General features: G+C 38.0%; 1 protein-coding gene across 1 annotated transcript in view; it reads right to left on the bottom strand.

Annotated features, from left to right (window-relative positions):
- Window positions 1–639: 639 nt before the first annotated feature.
- ADAMTS5 (ADAM metallopeptidase with thrombospondin type 1 motif 5) overlaps window positions 640–22,859 on the bottom strand; it is a 112,378-nt gene continuing 90,158 nt past the window's right edge. Inside the window, exon 8 of the mRNA XM_077293998.1 lies at window positions 640–8,485. Within this exon, the coding sequence (XP_077150113.1) occupies window positions 7,930–8,485 (556 nt within the window). The 3' untranslated portion in view covers window positions 640–7,929. The remainder of the gene's footprint in view (window positions 8,486–22,859) is intronic.

Here is a 22,859-nt window from a genome sequence, read left to right as displayed (position 1 = left end):
TCGTTTTCGCATAGGAAAAGACAAAGAAGAATAACTCATGATATGGCTAATGCAAAATAATTATATACTACATTCTTATTCTTATTATTTTTTTTTATTATTTTCACCAAAACATCAAACAAAATCCGAAGTTGAGAGTATACATTGTAAATAAAACAGAGATTTTCCCCTTACATTTAATTTTGACATTTTTTGGAATTTTTATGAAAAAGGTGATATTAACATTTTATTACATTGCTGAGACAGTACAATTTTATCCTACAGTTCTTGGATAATGTGGTGCAAACTACTGCATATAAGAAAAAGAGACCAATTAATAAAAAGGGTGTCACGATAAAGCATCTACCCCTAACTCCATTAGTGCATTTGATTGTAATAGTCTCGACCTCAGGCTGCAGTCTGAGCTGTCCGTAAATATAGTGCGCAAATCCTATCATTGACATTCATCATGGAGAACCTTAGTCGCATGATTATTACACATGGCCATATGACCTGTAGGCTTGACATATATGGCGACTACTTATTTGTACCACAAACGACACAATATATTTCCTTTTTATGGCGTGAAGAACCTTATTGATCCATCCATATGAAAATTTATGTTTACCAGTTCAAAAAAAAAAAACAATGGATTGCACAGGGTATAAACATCCATTTTTTATTTATTTATTTTCTTACATTTTTTAAGGGAATTTAGCATCAGAAAATTAGCTATTGTTTAACTCAGGATTCTGTGTTGAATGTATTTTTAAAAAGTAAAAAATAAAATTAAAATAGAAATCTTGCATTTCCCATATTGGCCACAGGGGGTATTTTACTCTGCTACTTCCTGTTCTTCAAAGAAGACTTTTCAGAAGTGTCATTATCATCACAGGCAGGGTAATAGTGACTGAAAACACGGCTGCTAACACAGGATCCATCAATCACATCTACACCCAACATAAAAACCTGATTTAAACAGTTGATAATAGTCTAATAACACATTCCCTTTAAATGGTCTTTTGACAATATGCTCTTCACAAGGTTATGTTCCACATGTCCATGCCTTATACTGATGGGACATATTTCTCTGCAAAACAAATAGCTTAAAATTTGAAAATCTCTGTTACAAGTTATGAGTTTATGGATGGAAGTCTTGCTTCTACTGGCTTCCTACATGGACCTATGAAGATAGTAAAGTAGGTGTAAAGACAAACACCAATTAGTCTTATGTAATATAATATATTGTACAGTTAAAAGGATTGTTCATTAACTTGGTAACCTCTTTTAAATAAAGTTTTCCCTTTTATAAAATTCACCTCTCGTGCCGATGCCATTTCAGCAATGTCAATGCCAGATCTCTCAGGGCTAGTGTGACATTGCTTAGTCACATGAGCCCTGAAACCAATCAGTGGCCACTATTGAGCTGCTACACTCTCATAACTTCCGCTTGTCCAAGGTCGTAAGGAAGTGAGCACGTAGCAGCCCAATGGCGGCCACTGATTGGCGGCAGGGCTCATGTGATGTTTTGTGAGGCCTGGGAGACCTGGCGATATTTCTCTGTGTCGGCATGGGAGGTGAGTGTATGATATTTTTATTTTACAAGACAGAGTACTTCACTTATACAGGGGTTTCCAGATAGTGGACAACTTCTTTAAAGTTGGAGTAGACCACATAAGGACACAATAGACTAAGTAACATGTGCCATGTGATAGTTGATGGGGACCTGGTACTCCTTTTACATAGGAGTTGAGGAGCTTCGAGCTACTATACGCTGTTGTCTATATGCATCAACTAAGCCATTTTTATGGAAATAAATAGCTCCAACCATAAATGCGTTGTTGTAAAGTCACATTACTGTTTGGACAACGTTTTTTGATTTTGAGTCTAGCCTTTCAGTAACCACTTTTTTTGGATGGCCAATACCAAACATAGAAATTGGTCATACATTGGTATATTGAAGACGGAACATCAGTATTTTGCCGGTGTAAAGTTAAAAGATTCATTTACCTATGGTTTACAATCTAAACAGACCGAGATTTGAAGCAATGATCTTATGGCTATCAGTGTCCTACACAACTAATAGCTATGAAATGGTTACTCTCCTTATATCGGATGTTTTATAGCTTTTCCAGTCTTATGTAGAGTATAAAATAGTGCTACATAATTGCCCTAATATCAATTATAAGAAAGAAAGCCACTGAACTAATGTAAGATTGATATGTGTGGGAGATGTGTTGGCCCACAATGTAACCACCAACAGTGTCATGGAGGATGTGGATAAAATATAGGATCCTTTTGTTGGACCGAGTAGTTACACAAAACTGGAGCCTTGACACAAAGAAGTCTATTCAGTGGAGTGTCTTGAAGCTCCTGGGGTCCATTGAAAATTCAATAACAGGACCTGCCAAAATCATGTAAAAGGAACATTTGGCAACATCTTTGCTCCATATGCAGTTATACTCTTGAGTTTTTGACTACATATTGCTACATGGCTTTGTTCTACAAGGTTTAGGAAAGTGGCCATGGCTGGAGGCTTGGCCTTCAGAACACTTCCCTTTGGTAGGCTACACTTAAACCAGTGCAATGTCATCTGTGGGCAACAAAGACAATTTTTGCACTGAGACTATTATCATTAAAGCAGCCCCATACACATACTGGAGATACATTGTCATGTAAAAATGCCCGTGTTATATTTCGCAACACCTGCGTCATTTTTTGCATTCGGCTCAAATTTGCATGTTCACATTTTACAGACATATGCAAGATTTTTATTTGGCCATCGTCAATATATATATAACCGAAGCTACCCGATCAGTGAAAATACAGCAACCACCCATTGGTTGAGCATCGTTCATCTTCGATATGATGTACAGTAGAATGTATGGCATGAGGCAAAATACCCAACTTATAAAAAATAACAAAGGTAAATATGCGCACAATTACAAAGAAAACGTGTAGGTATGGCAAGTACGAGTGCAAAGAATGATGGATATATGACAGTTTAATGAAATATAGTCATATTTTCTATTATAAATTGATAGTTGACTTACATTATATATTTATACTGTTATTCTAATTTGTCTATTTATTTATAGAAAAGGTATATTTTAATTAATCTATTTCACTTATCTACAAATACACTTTTTATCTTTTGGGAAAAACATGTCTATATTTATAATAAAAATATATATGTCAACCACTTTGGTGTAACATGTATTTCTTGAGTTTTAGGACTGATGGTTGCAAACGGTACACACTTTAAAAAAATATTTTGTGAAAATTTCTTTCTTCTTGATACATAAGTGTTGAATTAGATGTTAATTTCTGGAGCTGATTAATAATCAGCAGAAAAAAAAATTGATCTGATTGTGAATATAGACCCAAAATTTTAAAAGTCTTTTAGGGACTATTAATAAAATGATGGAGTTGAGCACGAGCAGACATGTGGGGGAAGCATTTAATGGAGCATGGCAAAATGCAGTGGGACGCCAAGTGATTATTCATCAATGCTGATCGTAAGGGTAGAGTTATTTTAGGCCTGGTCAACCCATTTGCCAGAACACATCCTATAGAACTAAGAGAAATCTTGATCACTTAAGCACAATGGACTTAAAAATCTTAGATGTGGATCTATGTGTGATCTACAGAATAATGATATATCTATTATATTACTAGATCCCATTTTCCTATAATTCTAAAATAATATTAAGGTGGGCTACACAAAAAAACTAAAATTTTCACTATGCATTACTAATAAATCGAAACTACGGTAAGTAGGGTACCAATGAATTGCAAAAAGAAAAGATGTGATACCCCTCACCCGTAATGAAATTGCCAGCGATCCTTGGCTTGGATAAAACCAATCTTGCTTGGTGGTAGCAATCGAGTGAAAGATAGGAAGAATTCAGTCATTTTTCGGATAAACATATGCAAAAGCTTTGAATAAAACAGGACATTCCCAGTACTGTGAAAATATGAGAGCTTATTCTAGGCGTCTCAAACTCATACATAATCGATGAGTAAGGATAAGCACTCATATTTTTACAGAATTTGGAGTATCCTTTTTTATCCAAATCTATAATAAAGTTTTTGCCTATTTTTTATCCGAAAAATGGCTGGATTCTTTCTATCTTTCACCAATCAATTGCACAAAATAAGAAATGGGAAAAAGGACAGGTTTTCCTTTGATTGGGTCATGGTTTCGTGTCCTATCCAAGCTGAATCTGACAGCGTAGGAGTCAGGGAGTCAGTGCTGCAAGGAGTTGTGTCTAATCTTTACTTAATTGGTGGGAACTTAGTTTGAGTGAGCATGAATTGGCAAATTATTTTGACCGAGGGGTAGAGCTGAATGAAAAGTTTTGCGCTGCCATGTTCTAGTATCATTCATAGCAGCTAGGTTTGGGCAGTCTACACATCTGAGGTTGGAATCCTTGAAATTCCAACCTAAACTAATCTGTCATTCAGTAGACCACCCAGTTCCATGACATTGCGGTACAAAGTACAACATGATGTCACATGAGGTCTAGTGGCTTCTCATTACAACATGGTATCATGACATTGCCAGGCCTAGTAAATGCCAAAGGCAACCCAAGATCTCAGGCCAAAGATGCCGGCCTTTGAAGTAATGACTGTCCTGTTCCAATTGCCATGGATTACTGGACTGGATGCCAGACAGGGCAGTGTTAATCTTTATGCTCAAGTCTTCTAAGTAAGCATTTCCTGTGCATCACAATAAGACCAGAAGGTAGAGAGTAACATGGACTAAGTAAGCAGCAAGGCAAAAAAGTGAAGGGATTGGTGAGGGTTGAATTTTTTAAAACTAGTCAAAGGTCTTTATTTTCTGGTCAACCTTTAAAGGTGTAGAAAAGCTTAGCTGCTTTCCTCTAAAATCAGAACCACAAATTGTGAGTGTTTTTGCTCCTCAACCACACTCCAATAAAGCAGAATTGATATATAAGACACAGCTCACCGTCAGGTTTCTTGAAGAACTCTCATTATTTTATGATTATGTTCATTTAAGCCAATGACGCCCTCCTGGTGAACTGCTCTACAAATCCCACCAATACTAGAAAATATTATTACCAATCGCTTCAAAGACCAAACAATACACCTAAAGTTCTTGCAAGCTTGGTCCTTGAAAGTCAGCGGAACCTCAACCGTATAGTCCTAGCTCAGTGTCAATACTAGATTGGTGGTTGATGGTTGACGATAGTCATCCTTATTTTAGTATCTAACTTTAAAGATTAGATAACCAAAGTATTTTGTGTTATACAGCTGATTTTGCATCCTGTACTTAAAAAATCATCAACACTGTGAAAAAAAAATAATCAAAAAACTGAAAGTTTCTATTAAAGTTTTTTTTAAGTGTAGTTTATACTAAGTAAACTTAGTTTGACCTGAATTTCATAAGACTACATACCGGTAAGTACATTTTGTTCAGCAGTGTGTGTAGACCATTGCCTGTCAACAAAAATAATGAAAAAAGATAAACCAAAAATGATATTTTTTTAAACTTTTCCTTGAAAGGCAAAACAAGCTGGTGTCAGAATATAGCACTATAAAGAGAATATATTTATATATATTATTTACAGTATATGTACATTTATCTTATATTGAATGCTTTTTTGTAAAACATAGAAAACATAAAAAGCAACCAGCGCCGCACATAATGTAAACTCATAAAGTGTACTATTAACACACAGGAAGCATAAATAAAAAAAAAATGACGAGAGTAAAACATGTTAAATACAAAACTTGTACAATAGGTATTTTGCCTTAAATAAAAAAATAAATAAAATCATTACATATGTATTTTCACATACGAGTTGTACAAACAATAAATTATTTTTTCTTTTTTCTTTGTTTTTTTTTCTTCAGTGCCGCATTGCAATCAAAGGAGAGTTACAGCCAAGCTGTAAGTTAGGATTCTTTAGGTAATTTTAGAATTTATATATTATAATTTTTCAACTTATTGAAAAAAATATATATAAGATGGAAGATATCATATAGGGACATTTTTTTTTTACTTGAAAAAATAAAATATGCTCTATATTTTTAGATTGCCAAATTAAAACTGTCAGAATATGTATTATTACATAAAAATAGAATATTTAGATAAAAAATAAAGCCTAATTTGTTATTTGGCCCTTTTTCTCCTGTTTGCCTTTTGTATATATTTTGTTCTTTCCTTTTTTTTTTTATTATTATTTTTACATATATTTTGCACAAAGTAACTGAAGGAAGCCCGATTGAAATTTGGTATTTGAGATGTTAACTTTTTTTTTTTCTGTTACCGACTATGAGGCTGCAGTCTTTTAATAAGCCTTTGGTAACTGAAAACCTCCAAATCTCACAAATCTCAGAACAATGTCCTTGTCATTGAGAAAAATGATACTGTCAAGGACACTTTATATAACGTTCCCTGCCAATCGTATACACTATGCATTGATCTTTTTCTCTCTTAGTACGTAATCAATATAGTTAGGATTAAGAAAGGTCTTTTAGCTTACTTTTTTTGTTATTGTTGTGATTGTTTTTGCTTTCTTTATGAGAACAAGAATCTAATTTTAATATATAAAATATATATATATATTCCCACATAGAAGAAAATGACTTTGGGTCAACCCTTTTTGTCTACATTCATGGCGCCTGTCGACTGTTAGAGCTATGCATTGGTTCACATTTCGCATGGGGAAGTCAACCTGAGTTGTGGCACCCTTTTGATGAGCCCCGTGTGGAACCTATTCCTTGATATCGTATGTGACTTTGCTAGAAGAAATGTCTTTGTAGTTTAGTTTTAATTGGTCAGGCAGCCAACAAATTTAGTTTTAGCATTAGAACAGTTGCGCAAATGAAAATACCATATTACCAAATTGGTAAACATGGAAAATGTATGATAGAAGAAATTCTGAATTTAATAAACAAAAGTAATTTTTTTTTACTTTTATGCTCTCCATCAATATGCCTCTCGAAGTAACTGGTAGCACCTTGTAGTATTTGTAAGAACATTATATGGAGAAATACACTCTCTGTAAGATCATCTTATCTCAGGATTTTGGGTTAATCTTAGTTAGAGTCAACTGGACGCCTTATTCAAAAATCTACTACTTATCTGCTCTCGGGAAACTATAGGGTTTCCCTTTTTTTACTTTTTTTTTTTAACTACCTCTTGCCCTGTTTACACAGAATATTAATCTTTGCATAGAAGAAACACCTCCTCCAGGTGAAGGTAAAGTCAGATAACCAGACACCACTTTGAACTATTTTATCCGAAACCTAAACTTTCAATGCCCTTGAATTTTTTCATTTTGGCCAAAATGCATACCGGTACCTTACATTTCGGTGGGTTGTTCTGATTTGTAAACAAAGGTCATTGAAATATCACACTTTCTAAAATAAAATGTTGATTCGTCAGAAAACAAATGTTGAAAGTTACAATATCAGGCTGATAATCACCAGCAAACAGTTTTTTTTTGTTTGTTTCCAGTAAATATCCACAGCTGTTTTTGAAATATTTGAAGACAAGTAGCTGTAGATCTACTTTGGTCAATCACTGTCCGAGTGATATATAAAGTGACACATCTAAGGACACGTATGTACAATACACCACAAATATAACCTACGACATGCCGTCCACAAGTTTAGTTTTGCAGATTTTTCCTGAAGACTTTCATCTTGAGAGGTAGGTGATGCAAACAAGACGTTAATGAAGCCAGCATCCAACCCATCACCTACAAAAATCTGATTTATTAAGGAACTCCCTTTCCACCTTTTAAGGTTGGTTGCAGAGCCCATGTCACAAAGAGTATCTTCATGGAGGCCCAAATTTGGTACAGCCCTTAAGTTATTTTGGTTGAGCTCAAACCGAAACCTTAACCAACTTTGACGTGCTAGATCTACGTTTACACAGCAAAAACTGTGTCGTTGGAGATGATGTCCATCCTTTGGCTAACATTTTTTCAGTAAGCATTGTTTAAAAGCTGAGGGTCTTTGAGAAAGTAGACATCCTTTAGCTAATTTTCCTAGTCCATCTTGGCACTGAACAGTTCTGGTGTGCCATCCAGTGTCACATGTTCTAGAGCATGATAACCAAGGACCAGTCACCCACTGAGGTTGAGAACTTTGAGGAACTACATTATTGTTTATGCTGTTTGTAGAAGAAGCTTGTTTTGATGGGACAAAGAAACTATAACGAACATCAATTGGTCTACTAATATCTGTAGCAAGAATCTGTATAATTAAAACTTCCTTTATAGCGGAATGCCCCATACTGTGAAATGAATCCTCGGCATGGCTCCAGCCACTGTAGTTCATGGCAAAGCCATTCATTTCAATAATGTTTTCTGAAGTGGATATCATATATTTTCCATTAATGATGTAGTCCCCAGTCTTCTTCTTTAATGCTAGGTAAGCAGTAAATTTAGTCTGGTCTTTGGCCTTGTACTGTTTCACTTTTATATGGGTTGCTCCTTCTGGAATCTTAACAATATCTGTGTAGCCTTTGCTGTAAAACAAATTAGAATAATAACAAATTAGAATAATAAATATACTATATATAATTGAAAAACAATAGAAACAAACCATAAAATATAGAAGTTAGCCAAAACTACTGGATACTGGCTGAGGAACATAACATTTGACTTTTCATTTAGTTCATACTATAGCAAAGAATCAGAACATTAAAGGGACTCTGTCACCTGAATTTGGAGGGAACAATTTTCAGCCATAGGGGCATAAGATTGCCTTGTGCAGGCATGTACTACGGAGGACAGAGAATGAACTTCAATCCAATATTGCAGCCAGCATGCAGCCAGCGGGTAAGGAAAGGGTGAATCAAACACCCGAAAACCCCGCCCATATGGCTGAAAATTGTTCCCTCCAAATTCAGATGAATGAGTCCCTTTAACATCCATTCTGGATTCTGCTTTTGCCGCTAAGAGGCGCCACGTCTTTGTTGTGGGTGATGCTTGACAACATCAATCCTATTTTATTCCTGGGACTTTAGGCTCTGGCCAGTCCAGAAGCTTTGGGGTTAACTCTGTTAGTTTGGATTTCTTCCTGTTGTCAGAACTGGGTGGGGCTTCTCACTAAATAAACCTGAGCATCAGTTCCCACTGCCAGTCAATGTTTGTGTTACCTGGTTTACCTGTGTTCTGTATTCTGTACATCTGTTGTTACATTCTGATTTTTCCTGTTTCCTGACCTCAACTAGTTTATTGGCGTTTCTCCTGCCTAATGATTTTGTAACTACCGTTAGTCCTGGTTCTGACCCAACTACCTGACTATCCTTGATGCCAACTTGAGCCACTTTACAGTAGCTAACTCTGTGGCCCCATCCCAGGGACCCCTGTGTAAATCTACAGTCCATCCCTGTACATAGGTTAAAGGGTGAAGGCTAGAGCAACACCTGATGTCAAGCCTATTTGTGGTCCATTTTTGAGCTGCCAGGTGACCACGAACAGTGGTAGGGAATCAACTATTTGGTATTCACTATACATCACTGGAATCTACATCATGCTGCACTCAGATGAGATAGCAAAAACCTAGTGACAGATTCCATTCAAAAGACTATGAGGTTGCCAGAACCAACACCAACCATACACCCACATACGACTGCATTGTCATGTTTCTCTCTTTATTGATGTTGCATCTTTCTCAACTGTAGATGTGCCGATGCATCGCGTGGTTCTCCACTGAATACATTGCGATCATTCCTTAATAATCTCTATTTTTAATAATCTTTATTTTTATATAGCGCTAACATATTCCGCAGCGCTTTACAGTTTGCACACATTATCATCACTGTCCTCAATGAGGCTCACAATCTAAATTCCCTATCAGTATGTATTTGGAATGTGGGAGGAAACCGGAGTGCCCGGAATAAACCCACGCAAACACGAGAAGAACATACAAACTACTTGCAGATGTTGTCCAAGGTGGGATTAGAACCCAGGACTCCAGTGCTGCAGTGCTATCCACTAAGCCACTGTGATTCCTTACTGATCTTGTTGTTTATATTGTGGTCATACCGTGTCATCATAATCTTTTGTTAACTGAGTCAATTTCGCTGACAATCTAGTAGTATCTGGGCGGATTTGCAGTCTTTTTAGTGCAACCACCGCAAGACATCTATTGTTGTACACCTCAAGCCATCCATAACACCAGATCCTCTTTATGTTTATTTTTTGGATGGTCTGTTTTATATAAAAAATAAAAAAAAATTAAAATTTTGTTTCTACAGTTCCTATGAAGTCCAATGAGCCTCTAAGGTTACCAGTTTTGATGAAAAATCTACCTAGTTCCTGTGAATTGCAGACTACGAGCAAACACTGATCTTCCGGTCATACTCCGTCCTTGAGTACCTTCTTCTTGACTACCTAGATTTTACACCTTATCATCAAGTAGGGTATAAATAGAGGTAAACATGGCGGCACCAAGAAGCTGTGCAAGGCAAACTTGTAGCCATGGAGAAATATAATTCTCATATAAGCTGTATATAACTCCACAGGAGGAATTACAAAAATAATGGTGGTGAATACTTATTAGGTCCTATACAAAAATTGAATTAATTTTCAGGGTCCCCTGTAATGCAATAAAAATCTATATTTTACCATGTATGAAAATAAATATCGAAATAAACAAATACAAGCCAAGTGCCTAAGAGCACAATATATCTACCAAAGAAAACAAATCACAATTTCCTCCCTGGAGACTTTGCTAAAAATGATTCGTTGACTTCATTTTTTTTTTTTTCAAGACGCATTAACTTCCCGTTGAGGATCCCGCTGTTTAACTCAATTCCAGTGTAACAAGAAAATGTTTTGTATTTCCATGCTGGATGAGATAATCTGCTGTCACTTGCAGAATATCACTTGTGTTTCTACACGACTGGTACCAGGATTTGTAGAAGAACGTTCACGATGAATCTACGTTGAAGCTTTTAGCGTATGGGCCACAGTGTCGAATTTGCCATCCTCCGGATTTTATCGAGTGGCTGATTTAACTTATGAAAGCTTTTGGTAGAAAAGGAATGCTTTTAGCAGCAGTCTTTGAATTTTATAGTAAGGGCAACTTCTGAATTATAGATCTGCTTCGTTCCAATTTTAGATGTATGTTTGAGGTTTTTCGCAGTCATAAATCATTTCTTATAGAAAACAATTTAAAATCCTGATTCGGATTTAATATACAGCAGATGGACAAAACCAAACCTCAAAATTAGCTCCATAAGTTGCTTTATTCCAATAGTCAAACAGTATTACCTAATCTGTGCAATATCTAAAGGATTGGATAAGTTTTAATATAATGGTGCTGAGCAGCAGTATCAGGCATAACCCCGTTTGTCGATGGACAGTACTAAAGATGAGGAGGCTATTTATGTGAAAGTTTATCATTCCCCCAACTAGACATCTCTTTTCCAGGCAAAATAAATTAAATTCTTTACAGATTTCCTTATAAATAAGATTTTCCATGTTATTTTCATTCCTTTTTTGTATCTTTTCTAACTCCAGTGCCTCCACAATTGAACTGGCACTGTCCAGGGGAGTCTGAGGCCAATTTTAATATATGATAATATCCTGCTGACTTTAGCAGCAGCTGATTGACATTACATGCTGTTATGTAATCTAATATCTAGAAAGAACACCCAGATCCTTCTTTACAAGTGATTCTCCTAGTTTTGCTCCCCCCCAAACATATTGTGCTATCAGGTTATTAGTGCCTAGATGCATGATTTTACATTTATCCACATTGAACCTCATCTGCCAAATACAGTTAGGTCCATATATATTTGGACAGAGACAACATTTTTCTAATTTTGGTTATAGACATTACCACAATGAATTTTAAACAAAACAATTCAGATGCAGTTGAAGTTCAGACTTTCAGCTTTCATTTGAGGGTATCCACATTAAAATTGGATGAAGGGTTTAGGAGTTTCAGCTCCTTAACATGTGCCACCCTGTTTTTAAAGGGACCAAAAGTAATTGGACAGATTAAATAATTTAAAATAAAATGTTCATTTTTAGTACTTGGTTAAAAACCCTTTGTTGGCAATGACTGCCTGAAGTCTTGAACTCATGGACATCACCAGATGCTGTGTTTCCTCCCTTTTGATGCTCTGCCAGGCCTTCACTGCAGTGGTTTTCAGTTGCTGTTTGTTTGTGGCCTTTCTGTCTGAAGTTTAGTCTTTAACAAGTGAAATGCATGCTCAATTGGGCTGAGATCAGGTGACTGACTTGGCCATTCAAGAATATTCCACTTCTTTGCTTTAATTAACTCCTGGGTTGCTTTGGCTTTATGTTTTGGGTCATTGTCCATCTGTAGTATGAAACGACGACCAATCAGTTTGGCTGCATTTGGCTGGATCTGAGCACACAGTATGGCGGCTCTGAATACCTCAGAATTCATTCGGCTGCTTCTGTCCTGTGTCATATCATCAATAAACACTAGTGACCCAGTGCCACTGGCAGCCATGCATGCCCAAGCCATCACACTGCCTCCGCCGTGTTTTACAGATGATGTGGTATGCTTTGGATCATGAGCTGTACCACGCCTTCGCCATACTTTTCTCTTGCCATCATTCTGGTAGAGGTTGATCTTGGTTTCATCTGTCCAAAGAATGTTCTTCCAGAACTGTGCTGGCTTTTTTAGATATTTTTTTAGCAAAGTCCAGTCTAGCCTTTTGATTCTTGATGCTTATGAGTGGCTGCACCGTGCAGTGAACCCTCTGTATTTACTTTCATGCAGTCTTCTCTTTATGGTAGATTTGGATATTGATACGCCTACCTCCTGGAGAGTGTTGGTCACTTGGTTGGCTGTTGTGAAGGGGTTTCTCTTCACCATGGAGATTATTCTGCGATCATCCACCACCGTTGTCTTCCGTGGGCGTCCAGGTCTTTTTGCATTGATGAGTTCACCAGTGCTTTCTTTCTTTCTCAGGATGTACCAAACTGTAGATTTTGCCACTCCTAATATTGTAGCAATTTCTCGGATGTTTTTTTTTCTGTTTTCGCAGCTTAAGGATGGCTTGTTTCACATGCATGGAGTGCTCCTTTGACCGCATGTTTACTTCACAGCAAAACCTTCCAAATGCTGCACCACACCTCAAATCAACTCCAGGCCTTTTATCTGTTTAATTGACAATGACATAAAGAAGGGATTGCCCAAACCTGTCCATGAAATAGCCTTGGAGTCAATTGTCCAATTACGTTTGGTCCCTTTAAAAACAGGGTGGCACATGTTAAGTAGCTGAAACTCCTTAACCCTTCATCCAATTTTAATGTGGATACCCTCAAATGAAAGCTGAAAGTCTGAACTTCAACTGCATCTGAATTGTTTTGTTTAAAATTCATTGTGGTAATGTCTATAACCAAAATTAGAAAAATGTTGTCTCTGTCCAAATATATATGGACCTAACTGTATATGTCCAAACTCCAAGTCAGCCTGTAGCTTATGGACATTCTCCATAGACTGCACTGAACTACGTAATTTGGTGTCATCTGCAAAAACAGACACAACAATATTACTCCTATCTTCTAATTCATTAATACATAAGTTAAATTATCGTGAACCCAACACTGAACATTGGTATTCACCATTTATAAAGGGAGAACATTTAGAATATTAGTAATTCACCACAACTATCGGGGTACGGTTTTTAAGCGAGTTTTCATTTTATTTTTTAAATAAAGTATGTTAGCGGTTACCTATAGTTACTAAAATTGCATTAAGTTTTGGTCGGCAATCTTCATTCATTCATTTTAAGACCCTCTGATATGCAGTTTGCAACCTGAACCAACTTTCAGTCTTAACTATTGTAGGAGTGCCTCTCTCAGTAATATAGGCTGGATGTGTCCCTCTCAGTAATATAGGCTGGATGTGTCCCTCTCAGTAATAAAGGCTGCATGTGTCTCTCTCATTATTATAGGCTGGATGTGTATCTGTCATTAATATAGGCTGGATGTGTATCTGTCATTAATATAGGCTGGATGTGTCTCCCTCATTAATATAGGCTGGATGTGTCTCTCTCATTATTATAGGCTGGATGTGTCTCTCTCATTATTATAGGCTGGATGTGTCTCTGTCATTAATATAGGCTGGATGTGCATCTCAGTAATATAAGCTGGATGTGTCTCTCCCATTAATATAGGCTGGATGTGCCTCTCTCAGTAATAAAGGCTGGATGTGTGTCTCAGTAATATAGGTTGGATGTGTCTCTCTCATCAATATAGGCTGCATGTGTCTCTCTCAGTAATATAGGCTGGATGTGTCTCTCTCAATAAAATTGGCTGGATGTGTCTCTCTCATTAATATAGGCTGGATGTGTCTCTCTCAGTAATGTAAGCTGGATGTGTCTCTCTCAGTAATATAGGTTGGATGTGCCTCTCTCAGTAAAATAGGCTGAATGTGTCTCTCTAAGTAATATAGGCTGGATGTTTCTCTCTCAGTAATATAGGCTGGATATTTCTCTCTCAGTAATATAGGCTGGATGTGTGTCTCAGTAATATAGGCTGGATGTGTCTCACTCATCAATATAGGCTGGATGTTTCTCTCTCAGTAATATAGGCTCGATGTGTGTCTCTCATCAATATAGGCTGCATGTGTGTCTCTCAGTAATATAGGCTGTATGTGTCTCTCTCAGTAATATAGGCTGGATGTGTCTCTCATTAATATAGGCTGATGTGTCTCTCTCAGTAATGTAAGCTGGATGTGTCTCTCAGTAATATAGGCTGGATGTGCCTCTCAGTAAAACAGGCTGGATGTGTCTCTCTAAGTAATATAGGCTGGATGTTTCTCTCTCAGTAATATAGGCTCGATGTGCCTCTCTCAGTAATATAGGATGGATGTGTCTCTCAGTAATATAGGCAGGATGTGTCTCTCTCAGTAATATAGGCTGGATATGTCTCTCAGTAATATAGGCTGGGTGTGTCTCTCAGTAATATAGGCTGGGTGTGTCTCTCAGTAGTATAGGCTGGATTTGTCTCATTAATATAGGCTGGATGTGTCTCTCTGAGTAATGTAGGCTGGATGTGAGGTATGTCTGTATCTAGTCTTCACTTGCTTTTGTGTACCAGCATTCTGCACTTATTTCCTCTTCTTCTACAACCTGTTTTGTCTGCCTTCCAAGATACTTTCTCCCCTCTCCACTGCAAACCTGTATATAACCCTCTACCTCCTACTATCACTAACACAGAGAAAGGAGGGGAAAACAAAGAGTTATGAGGAACAGAAGCAAGAGCTGTGATGAATCTGTAACATTTTTGCAAAGCACTGAGCTACATAAAGGTCTGTGGAAATTTTTAATGAAGACTATTTAGAAAGTTGCCTAATTTTGCATTTAGGAAGTAAATGAGCAATAAAAGCAATCTGTTCAAAGGTGCAAATGCTAGATACTGTTTAAGTTTTGATCATCTTTGATATTACTAGGTCAGTCATTTATTACAGTGATGAAGCTCATGAATGCTTCCAGTAATGTGTTTTAATGTTTAGACGATAATCCCGCTAGGGTTACACAAGTTGCTGTTTTATCTCCACCAAAATTACTCTAGTCCTGCCGGGAACAACGACTCAGATTCTTTTCTCATTAAAATATTACATATGGCGGTAAGCATTTTGCAGTTTTAATACTGTATTAATGTAATTTTTGAGGCACCCACTTTCTGGGAACTGTTGTGTTAGTCCAAATATAAATACAGAGAGTAAACCTGAATAATCACATCTCAAAACACACAGAGAATCATTCTATTAGGAAATTAGAAAGCTAATATAGAAGATGGTAGAGAGCCAGAATTTAGAGTTGCTAACAAGAGCATCAATTAATGAATGCATCCTCAGCTCTTCGCACAAAAGCACAAGCTTACGTGAGAAGACACGAGAATAAGAGCAGTAGATGCTCTAAGGAGCAAGGTTGGGGGCAGAGTCGTCATATGCCATGGGTGCTAGATACCTTGGGATGTGTCAGCTAATCACTCTGCCTTGGCCAGGGCATTAAAGTACTGGATAACAATGGGGAACTGGAGTGATGCAACAATATTAACTCTGTCCTGGTCCAGCATCTGGTCTAGCCTTAGGCCAGCTGGAATAGGACAGTCTTCTTTTCTCAATCTGGAATCTATGACCTGTCATTCTGGGTGCATCTCATGCTTACCGGGCCCCCAATATCATAATGTTGACTGAGGCGCCATGCACAAGGCTTCATGCAACATCATGAAACACATTGCACCACTACATCAAGGTGTCATAAGTAGAGTTGAGCGAATTTGTTCAAATTCGGTTCCGAATACGATCGGCAGCGAATATTGTTTTTGCAATATTCCTCAAACACAGCCGAACATCATTAGAGTCAATGGGAGCAGAAATTACTGAATATGTTTGGAAACGATCAACAAAAATACATTCGGCACGAACAGGGAACAAACATGGCACGAATATGGCACATTCAGATTCGGCGACCGAATCAGAACAAATTCACTCAACTCTAGTCATAAGGTCAGAGTAAGACAAAGTTCTTCAGCTCACTACTTCAAGGTAACAAAAATAGCTTGTTCGGTGCAGGGCACAGGCAAGGGTATGTGCTGCTTCTCAGGATGTGAAAAAAGTAAAATAGATAAATCCAATATCCGCAATTAAAATAGTATAAAAGAAAAGATTTTTTGGATAACTCTAGAATCTCAAAAATGAAAAAATGAAAAATAACACTTTTCCAACGCATTTCAAACCCATACAGGGCCTTAGTCATAGCTATGATCAAGGGCCCTTGTGGACTTGAAACACATAGACCCCAGTATGCCCTGGTCCAAAAATGCTGGACACAAAAGTGAAAACTACCCTGTTCTGGTTGTCATGGAGGACCAAACTGAATGCAGGACCAGGGCTGCACCAAGATGTTTACAGGGATCTAGAGTGTAGAGATCTACATGGATCCACATAAAGTTTTAAAACCTGAATTAAAGGGTTCTTCTAGGTCTTCTGACTCTAACAAGCAATGATTATTTTGATTGTTTGCTGCATACAGTGTTATACCTCCTGACGAAGCTGCTGTTGCAGTGAAACGCGCGTTGAGGTGCGCCCAGTCGGATACGGTCCCCCCCTCCCTGGTTCAACATGACTACAGGTAACTTCTTATCCCAGCTGCTGTTTATGGTTTAGCTGCTGACAATGGGGTTCATTATAAGATGTTTCAGTATTGTACATAGTAGTGGTCATGGTTGTATTAGGGATCTAGTATTTTAGTGGCAGTACTAGTGAGTTAGCAATTTGCTATGGCCATTTCATGTCACGGTTATCTGCCATCTAATTTGTGATGGTGAATAGGGGTCCGCTTTAGACTGGAGCTTCTGTTTGTTTGATCCGATTACTATTTATGTCTCACCAGTATGTGTTTTATATGTATTTTAGATACTGTGCAATAAAGTTTGTGATTTTTTAACTTTACTCTATGATCCAGAGTCTTTATAGTTCTCTATCGGTATGTAGTATTTATTTGTGAAGGGATCCAATTATTAGATATGAGGTTATTTTGTTTTGCAGTTGGTGGTGACAGTGCCTGGTACTGAAGCGCATTGCAATAAATAGGACTGAACTAGAGTACCAGGCATAGACACTTTGCTGATTGACTGAGATGCTGGGGATTGAACGTCTGCATCTGCAGATCTAATATTCATGGTATATTCTAAAGCCCTAAAAAATCGGAATCCCGCAGAATGGGCTTGATAATTTTTAACAGGATACATGTCATCAATGCAAACCTGGTAAGGGAAATTAAATTAGCAATCAGCATCAATTTATAATTAGACAAAAAAATTAAACTATCATCTTATTGGTCGCTACAACAGATGGACGAGCCCAAACTTACCAGTTCGGCATTCATTCCAGATAGTTACTGTCTAATGCTAAACGCCGAACACGGACTTTCCCCAGAAGTCCATACGAATGTTCGGAGTTCAGGGATAAGAGAGAAACAGAGAGGGAGAGAGAGACTTTTTTTTACTTTACCAGTTTAGGAAACCTTTATTTTCAATAGGGTTCGGATTGTGGTTGAACTTTGGGTACTGTTCGGGAACCTAACTTTGAAACAAAGTTAGGATTGGGAAACAGAACCTGAACTTCCGCTGGTCCGCACATCCCTAGTCGCTACTGATCCAATTTTCCCTTTACAGTAGCCTATTGGATTTAAGAAAATTTGGGGCTTTATGAGGTAAACGAGACTGATTTCTTTTTAATCTGCGTCACTCTTGTCTATGGGTTGTGTTTAGTATTGCAGCTTAGTGACCATACACGCCAACTGAGCTAAACTGCAAAGCCGGGACCTTCCCAAAATTTCACTAATAAACTTTCATCTATAGAGCTAACTTAAAAGAGACGATAATCAGGAGTGAGTGTATGTATGAAAGCTGCTTCCCAATTCAGCCCATCTAATTGAGCTTGTGAGATGAAAAACCATTGTTATCGACAGTACATCAAGCTATATAAAGAGGTAATGTGCTGCCAAATAACATGATATTCTGTGCACACAGAAAACGATCATATTATCGATAGCCTGTGGAAACAAGACCACCAATCGGCCATTGTTGGGTCAGGTACATGGGCCATAAGTCAACGCTCCAAGAATTATAACTAGTACCTGGGGCCATATATTATGAGCTATCCTGCGCAGCCCATGCATTACACATAACACAGCTTTACAAAAAGTGTTACTTTAAGAGATGGGAAAAAGAAACTGAAAAAAAGATCGAGGGTGGCAGTAAGTGTAAATCGCGTTCTGACGTTTGGGATTCTAGTCTGAAAATAACATATTTTTTCTTCCATATCCCAGCAGCCAAGTGTTTGAAGCAAGAATTATTTTTTGGGCATTATGCCTTAAAAACAGCATTTCCCGTGTTCACTAGAAGCCAATATCTTTAATTACATTTCCACCAGCTCAAGATTTCCCAAAATAGTCTACATGCCATCAACTAACGTAGAAATTCTTTTCCGGCTTAGAAAATCCAATGTGCCTATTGATGTACAGTCTTCACATTGCCTGTGCTGCACAGCAGAGCACATAGATGAACGTTACTCTATGCAAATACCAACTATTTGCATAATTTTATATTTGCGCGCAGTAGGGAAGTTTTATCAAGAGCTGTTCAGGGAAAAAGTAATGTAGTTACTTTTAGTCAACAATAATTGCTTCTTTCATTTTCGGAAGGGCCTCTGAAAAATTAATCCTTGGGTGCTATGGGAAAACGCTCCATTTTTCAACTGCACCCATTTTTTTACAGCCCTCTACCTATCATCACTGTGATCTTATTTAATGGGAGTGTCACGATACCCGGGTATTAATTCTGCAGGGGAAACTGCACCCAGCAGCAACTGAGCTAGCCCAGACACCGGGTAACTAACATGATCACCAACGGGACCTTCCACATGTGACAGAGTGATCAGGTAAAGCAACAGGACCTTAGATCATGTGACAGAGTGGGAGGCGGTCAGGGGGTGGAGCCAGATGCCGGGAAACAGAGAAGGAACAAGCATACAAGAATAGTAGAACAAGCAGAGGACATAGCCAGGAGATTACAAGATACCAACAGGGAGAGTCAGGGAATAGTCAGAAGCCAAGCCAGGGGTCAATAATCCAGGAAAATGAATAAAGCACGTGACAGCAAGACACTAAGCAAGCCAGCACACACTTCATAGGTCAAGCATACAGACTGCAGAAAAACCTATAGCTGACAAGGATACCAGGTTAGGAGCGAGTGTAAATAGCCCTCCCATCTTGAAAGAGAGGCTAACAACATTAACCCTGAGAGAACAGGACATTAACCTTGTTCTAATCATGACAGGGAGCCTATCACCAGGATCTGACCACCCAAAAGTCTATACTGATGCAATAAACATGGTGCCCCTCCAAACCTTAGTAGTTTCTAAACAACCTCCTGTCCCTAGCCAATCTTTGTCCAAATTTTTCATACTTAGTACATTAATTAGGTGAAAAAAATCCATTGGGTAATGAACAGTTGAGAAGAGTCCAGCGTATCCATGAGTTAAACCACTTATCCTATGGCTTGATTGACAGTCCATCTGATATCTTATGCATCAATGAAATTCTGCAACTAGGCCAACTAGGCATATGTATGCAGAAGCAAGCCTTTTTTCCACTGTCTAAAATCACAGTTGTTTAATGTAAGTGCACCATAAGTGGTGGAGCATGTGCATCATAAGTGATTGCCTGCTTTCAGTGCATGCGTAACACCACTGTGAAGCCAGACCAGAGGAAAGAGCTTGATTTTATATTTGTGCATTAAAAATGCATTCAAAAAGCCATTGTGGTGCTGGATTTCAAACAAGATTCGATAGATGTTGATTTAGATATGGAGAAAGGAGACAAGCGCCCTGGTGACATAATCCTTCTAATTATCATTCCGGGTGGGAATAGTTTATATATGGATTATGACCCCTGGATGAAGGTATTGCAGCGAAACACACGTCAGGGCTACCATCATTCCAGCAGTAGTGGACAGTTATGGGTATGTGTGTAAGTTGATTTACTACCAATGTTGGTTCTACTTTGTACATTTAGTTCACAGGCCTAATACAGTACGTCATGAGACTGTGTAAGCCTCATTATGTGTCCTCTCCTGTTGTTTGCAATTTGTCTCTTCAGAGAGGATCATATTTCCCAGAGGAGCATTGTAAGGCTTAAGAGTCTCCTCACACTGGCATGTCAGGCTTGACATGCCGCTCTCCTCTCCGCAAGAATAAACGTTACCCCTTGGATCTCCTGTTGTTTGTGATGCCTATTTTTACTGTTGTACTTATGCTTAAACAATGACTGTTAACAATGACATTAATTATTGTTTTTGGCTTATTACCATTTCTCTTTTTTCTGCTTTCTTGTGTTCACTTTTACTGATTTGTTCTATACTTTGTTCCTCATTCTATACCCGTAACTATTTGTCACAAGACCTTATACTATATTCTATGGGACATTTTTTCCCAGTGGATCTATTTGAGTGATACTTTTGGATTATGCAGGTTTTATAAAAATAGAACAATAATTGTTCTAAAACTCAAAGAAACTGAAATCAGATCATTTGATGTGGTTTTATGCTGATGCCTTTATCAAATGTTTGGGAGGTTTTACGTTCTAACATACTATGACAATGGTAAAACTAAATAACTAGCTTTCAAACTCCAAAGAAATGTTGACATTTCTGGGTAAAGAAGGTGACCATAAATAACACTGGTCAATGGCCTTAATAAAAACCTAAACACTAGAGACTAAAGATCTACTGCTACATCCTAATCATTATTTGGTTTATTTTCTCTGTTCTGGATAATGTCAGGCAGGTAGCGGTAAAGCTAGTTGAAGATGTAATTCATAGCAAATTCTTAATGTCAACCAAGGTAAAGCATAGCTAATTTATGTGAACTCTATTTTAAGTTGAAAGAGTATGTCCATTTTTTAGCGGCCTTCGCCTGTATGTAACCCTCAATCAGTCACTTGGATTGGCTAATAATTTTCAGCAAGGCCAGTTACGTAAGGTCAAGAGCTGATTGATTCAAGGCTACTGAGTTCCAGCGCTGTAAACTGAGCTCATGGTATTTAGTGGCAAATGCTAAATACATTGAGGGAAACTAAAAATATAATATAATTATATATGGGGTGACAGACTTTCTTTGTACATTTTTTATACCACAGATTGCAATGAGAGAATATGAGCCTATTGTTTTCTTTAATGGGAATTTGTCACCCACCGGGACGTATGTGACCTATTAATATGGGCATACAGGTAATAGAAATGTTCCACTAGTCCTACCTGTATGCCTCATGTTAACGGTCTTGTTGAGAAATCTTATATTGTTTCCTTATGTTAATGATTTTTTCTAGGCTAGTGCCTAGAAGAAATCCCTGCTTCCTGTCTTCATTGTAATACTACCTCCCTCCCATGCACGTCAGTTGTAGCGCCAGAATCCTGCTACTGCACCCTGCACTCCCTCGAAAATCTATACCTCTTACTCCCTTCTGTGGGCACTGCATTCAGGGTTCTTCAGTGCAGACGCTGGCGACTTCCACTCCAGTGGTGTGCCCTCCGATAAAGTGCTCTCCCCACTTCCTCCCTGCATAATCTTCACTATGTACACTTGGTTCCTAGCAAGGACTATGCAGGGAGGAAGTGGGGAAAGAACCTTATCGGAGCGGACACCGGAGGTCACAGTGACTTGCCGGCGTTTGCGGAGAAGATCCCTGAATACAGTAACCATAGAAGGGAGGAAGAGGTATGGATATTTGAGAGAGTGCAGGACGCATGTGCTGGATTCGGACTCCACAACTGAAGTGCATGGGAGGGGGGTAGCATTATAATGAAGACAGGAGGCAGGGATTTCTTCCACGCACCGCATGCCCCGGAGCCTGGAACAAATCATTAACATATAGAAAGAATATAACATTTCTCAACAACAAGATCATTAATATGAGGCAGTGTAACATTTCTATTACCTGTATGCCCATATTAATAGGTCATATACGTCCAGGGGGGGACAGATTCCCTTTTAAAAGGTTTCTTAGTATTCAAGTTTGTTTTTTTAACCCAGAAGCATTATAAAATTAGTTTTACCCACCTTCCTCCTCCCCGTTGCTGCTGCTCACAGTGATTTCAGCTGTGATGTCATGACTATAGCGCATGTTACCACTGCAGTCAATCACTAAGATCAGCTGCTCATGCTCATCTACTTCAGCAGCGCTGCTGAGTTGAGGACTGTGGACAGCCAGCTCTACAGAAAGATGAATAACACTGATTTTATGGTGCAATCCTAGGTACTGAAGAAGCTTGAAATTGGAAATCCACTTTAAGGTATAGAAAAATATGGCTCCTTTTTTCCATAAACGTTCATGGATT

This window comes from Ranitomeya variabilis, chromosome 3 (genome assembly GCF_051348905.1).
Source record: "Ranitomeya variabilis isolate aRanVar5 chromosome 3, aRanVar5.hap1, whole genome shotgun sequence".
In the NCBI taxonomy this organism is placed as follows: domain Eukaryota; kingdom Metazoa; phylum Chordata; class Amphibia; order Anura; family Dendrobatidae; genus Ranitomeya; species Ranitomeya variabilis.
The sequence above is the reverse complement of the archived record's forward strand: the minus strand, read 5'-3'. Positions and strand labels throughout refer to the sequence as shown.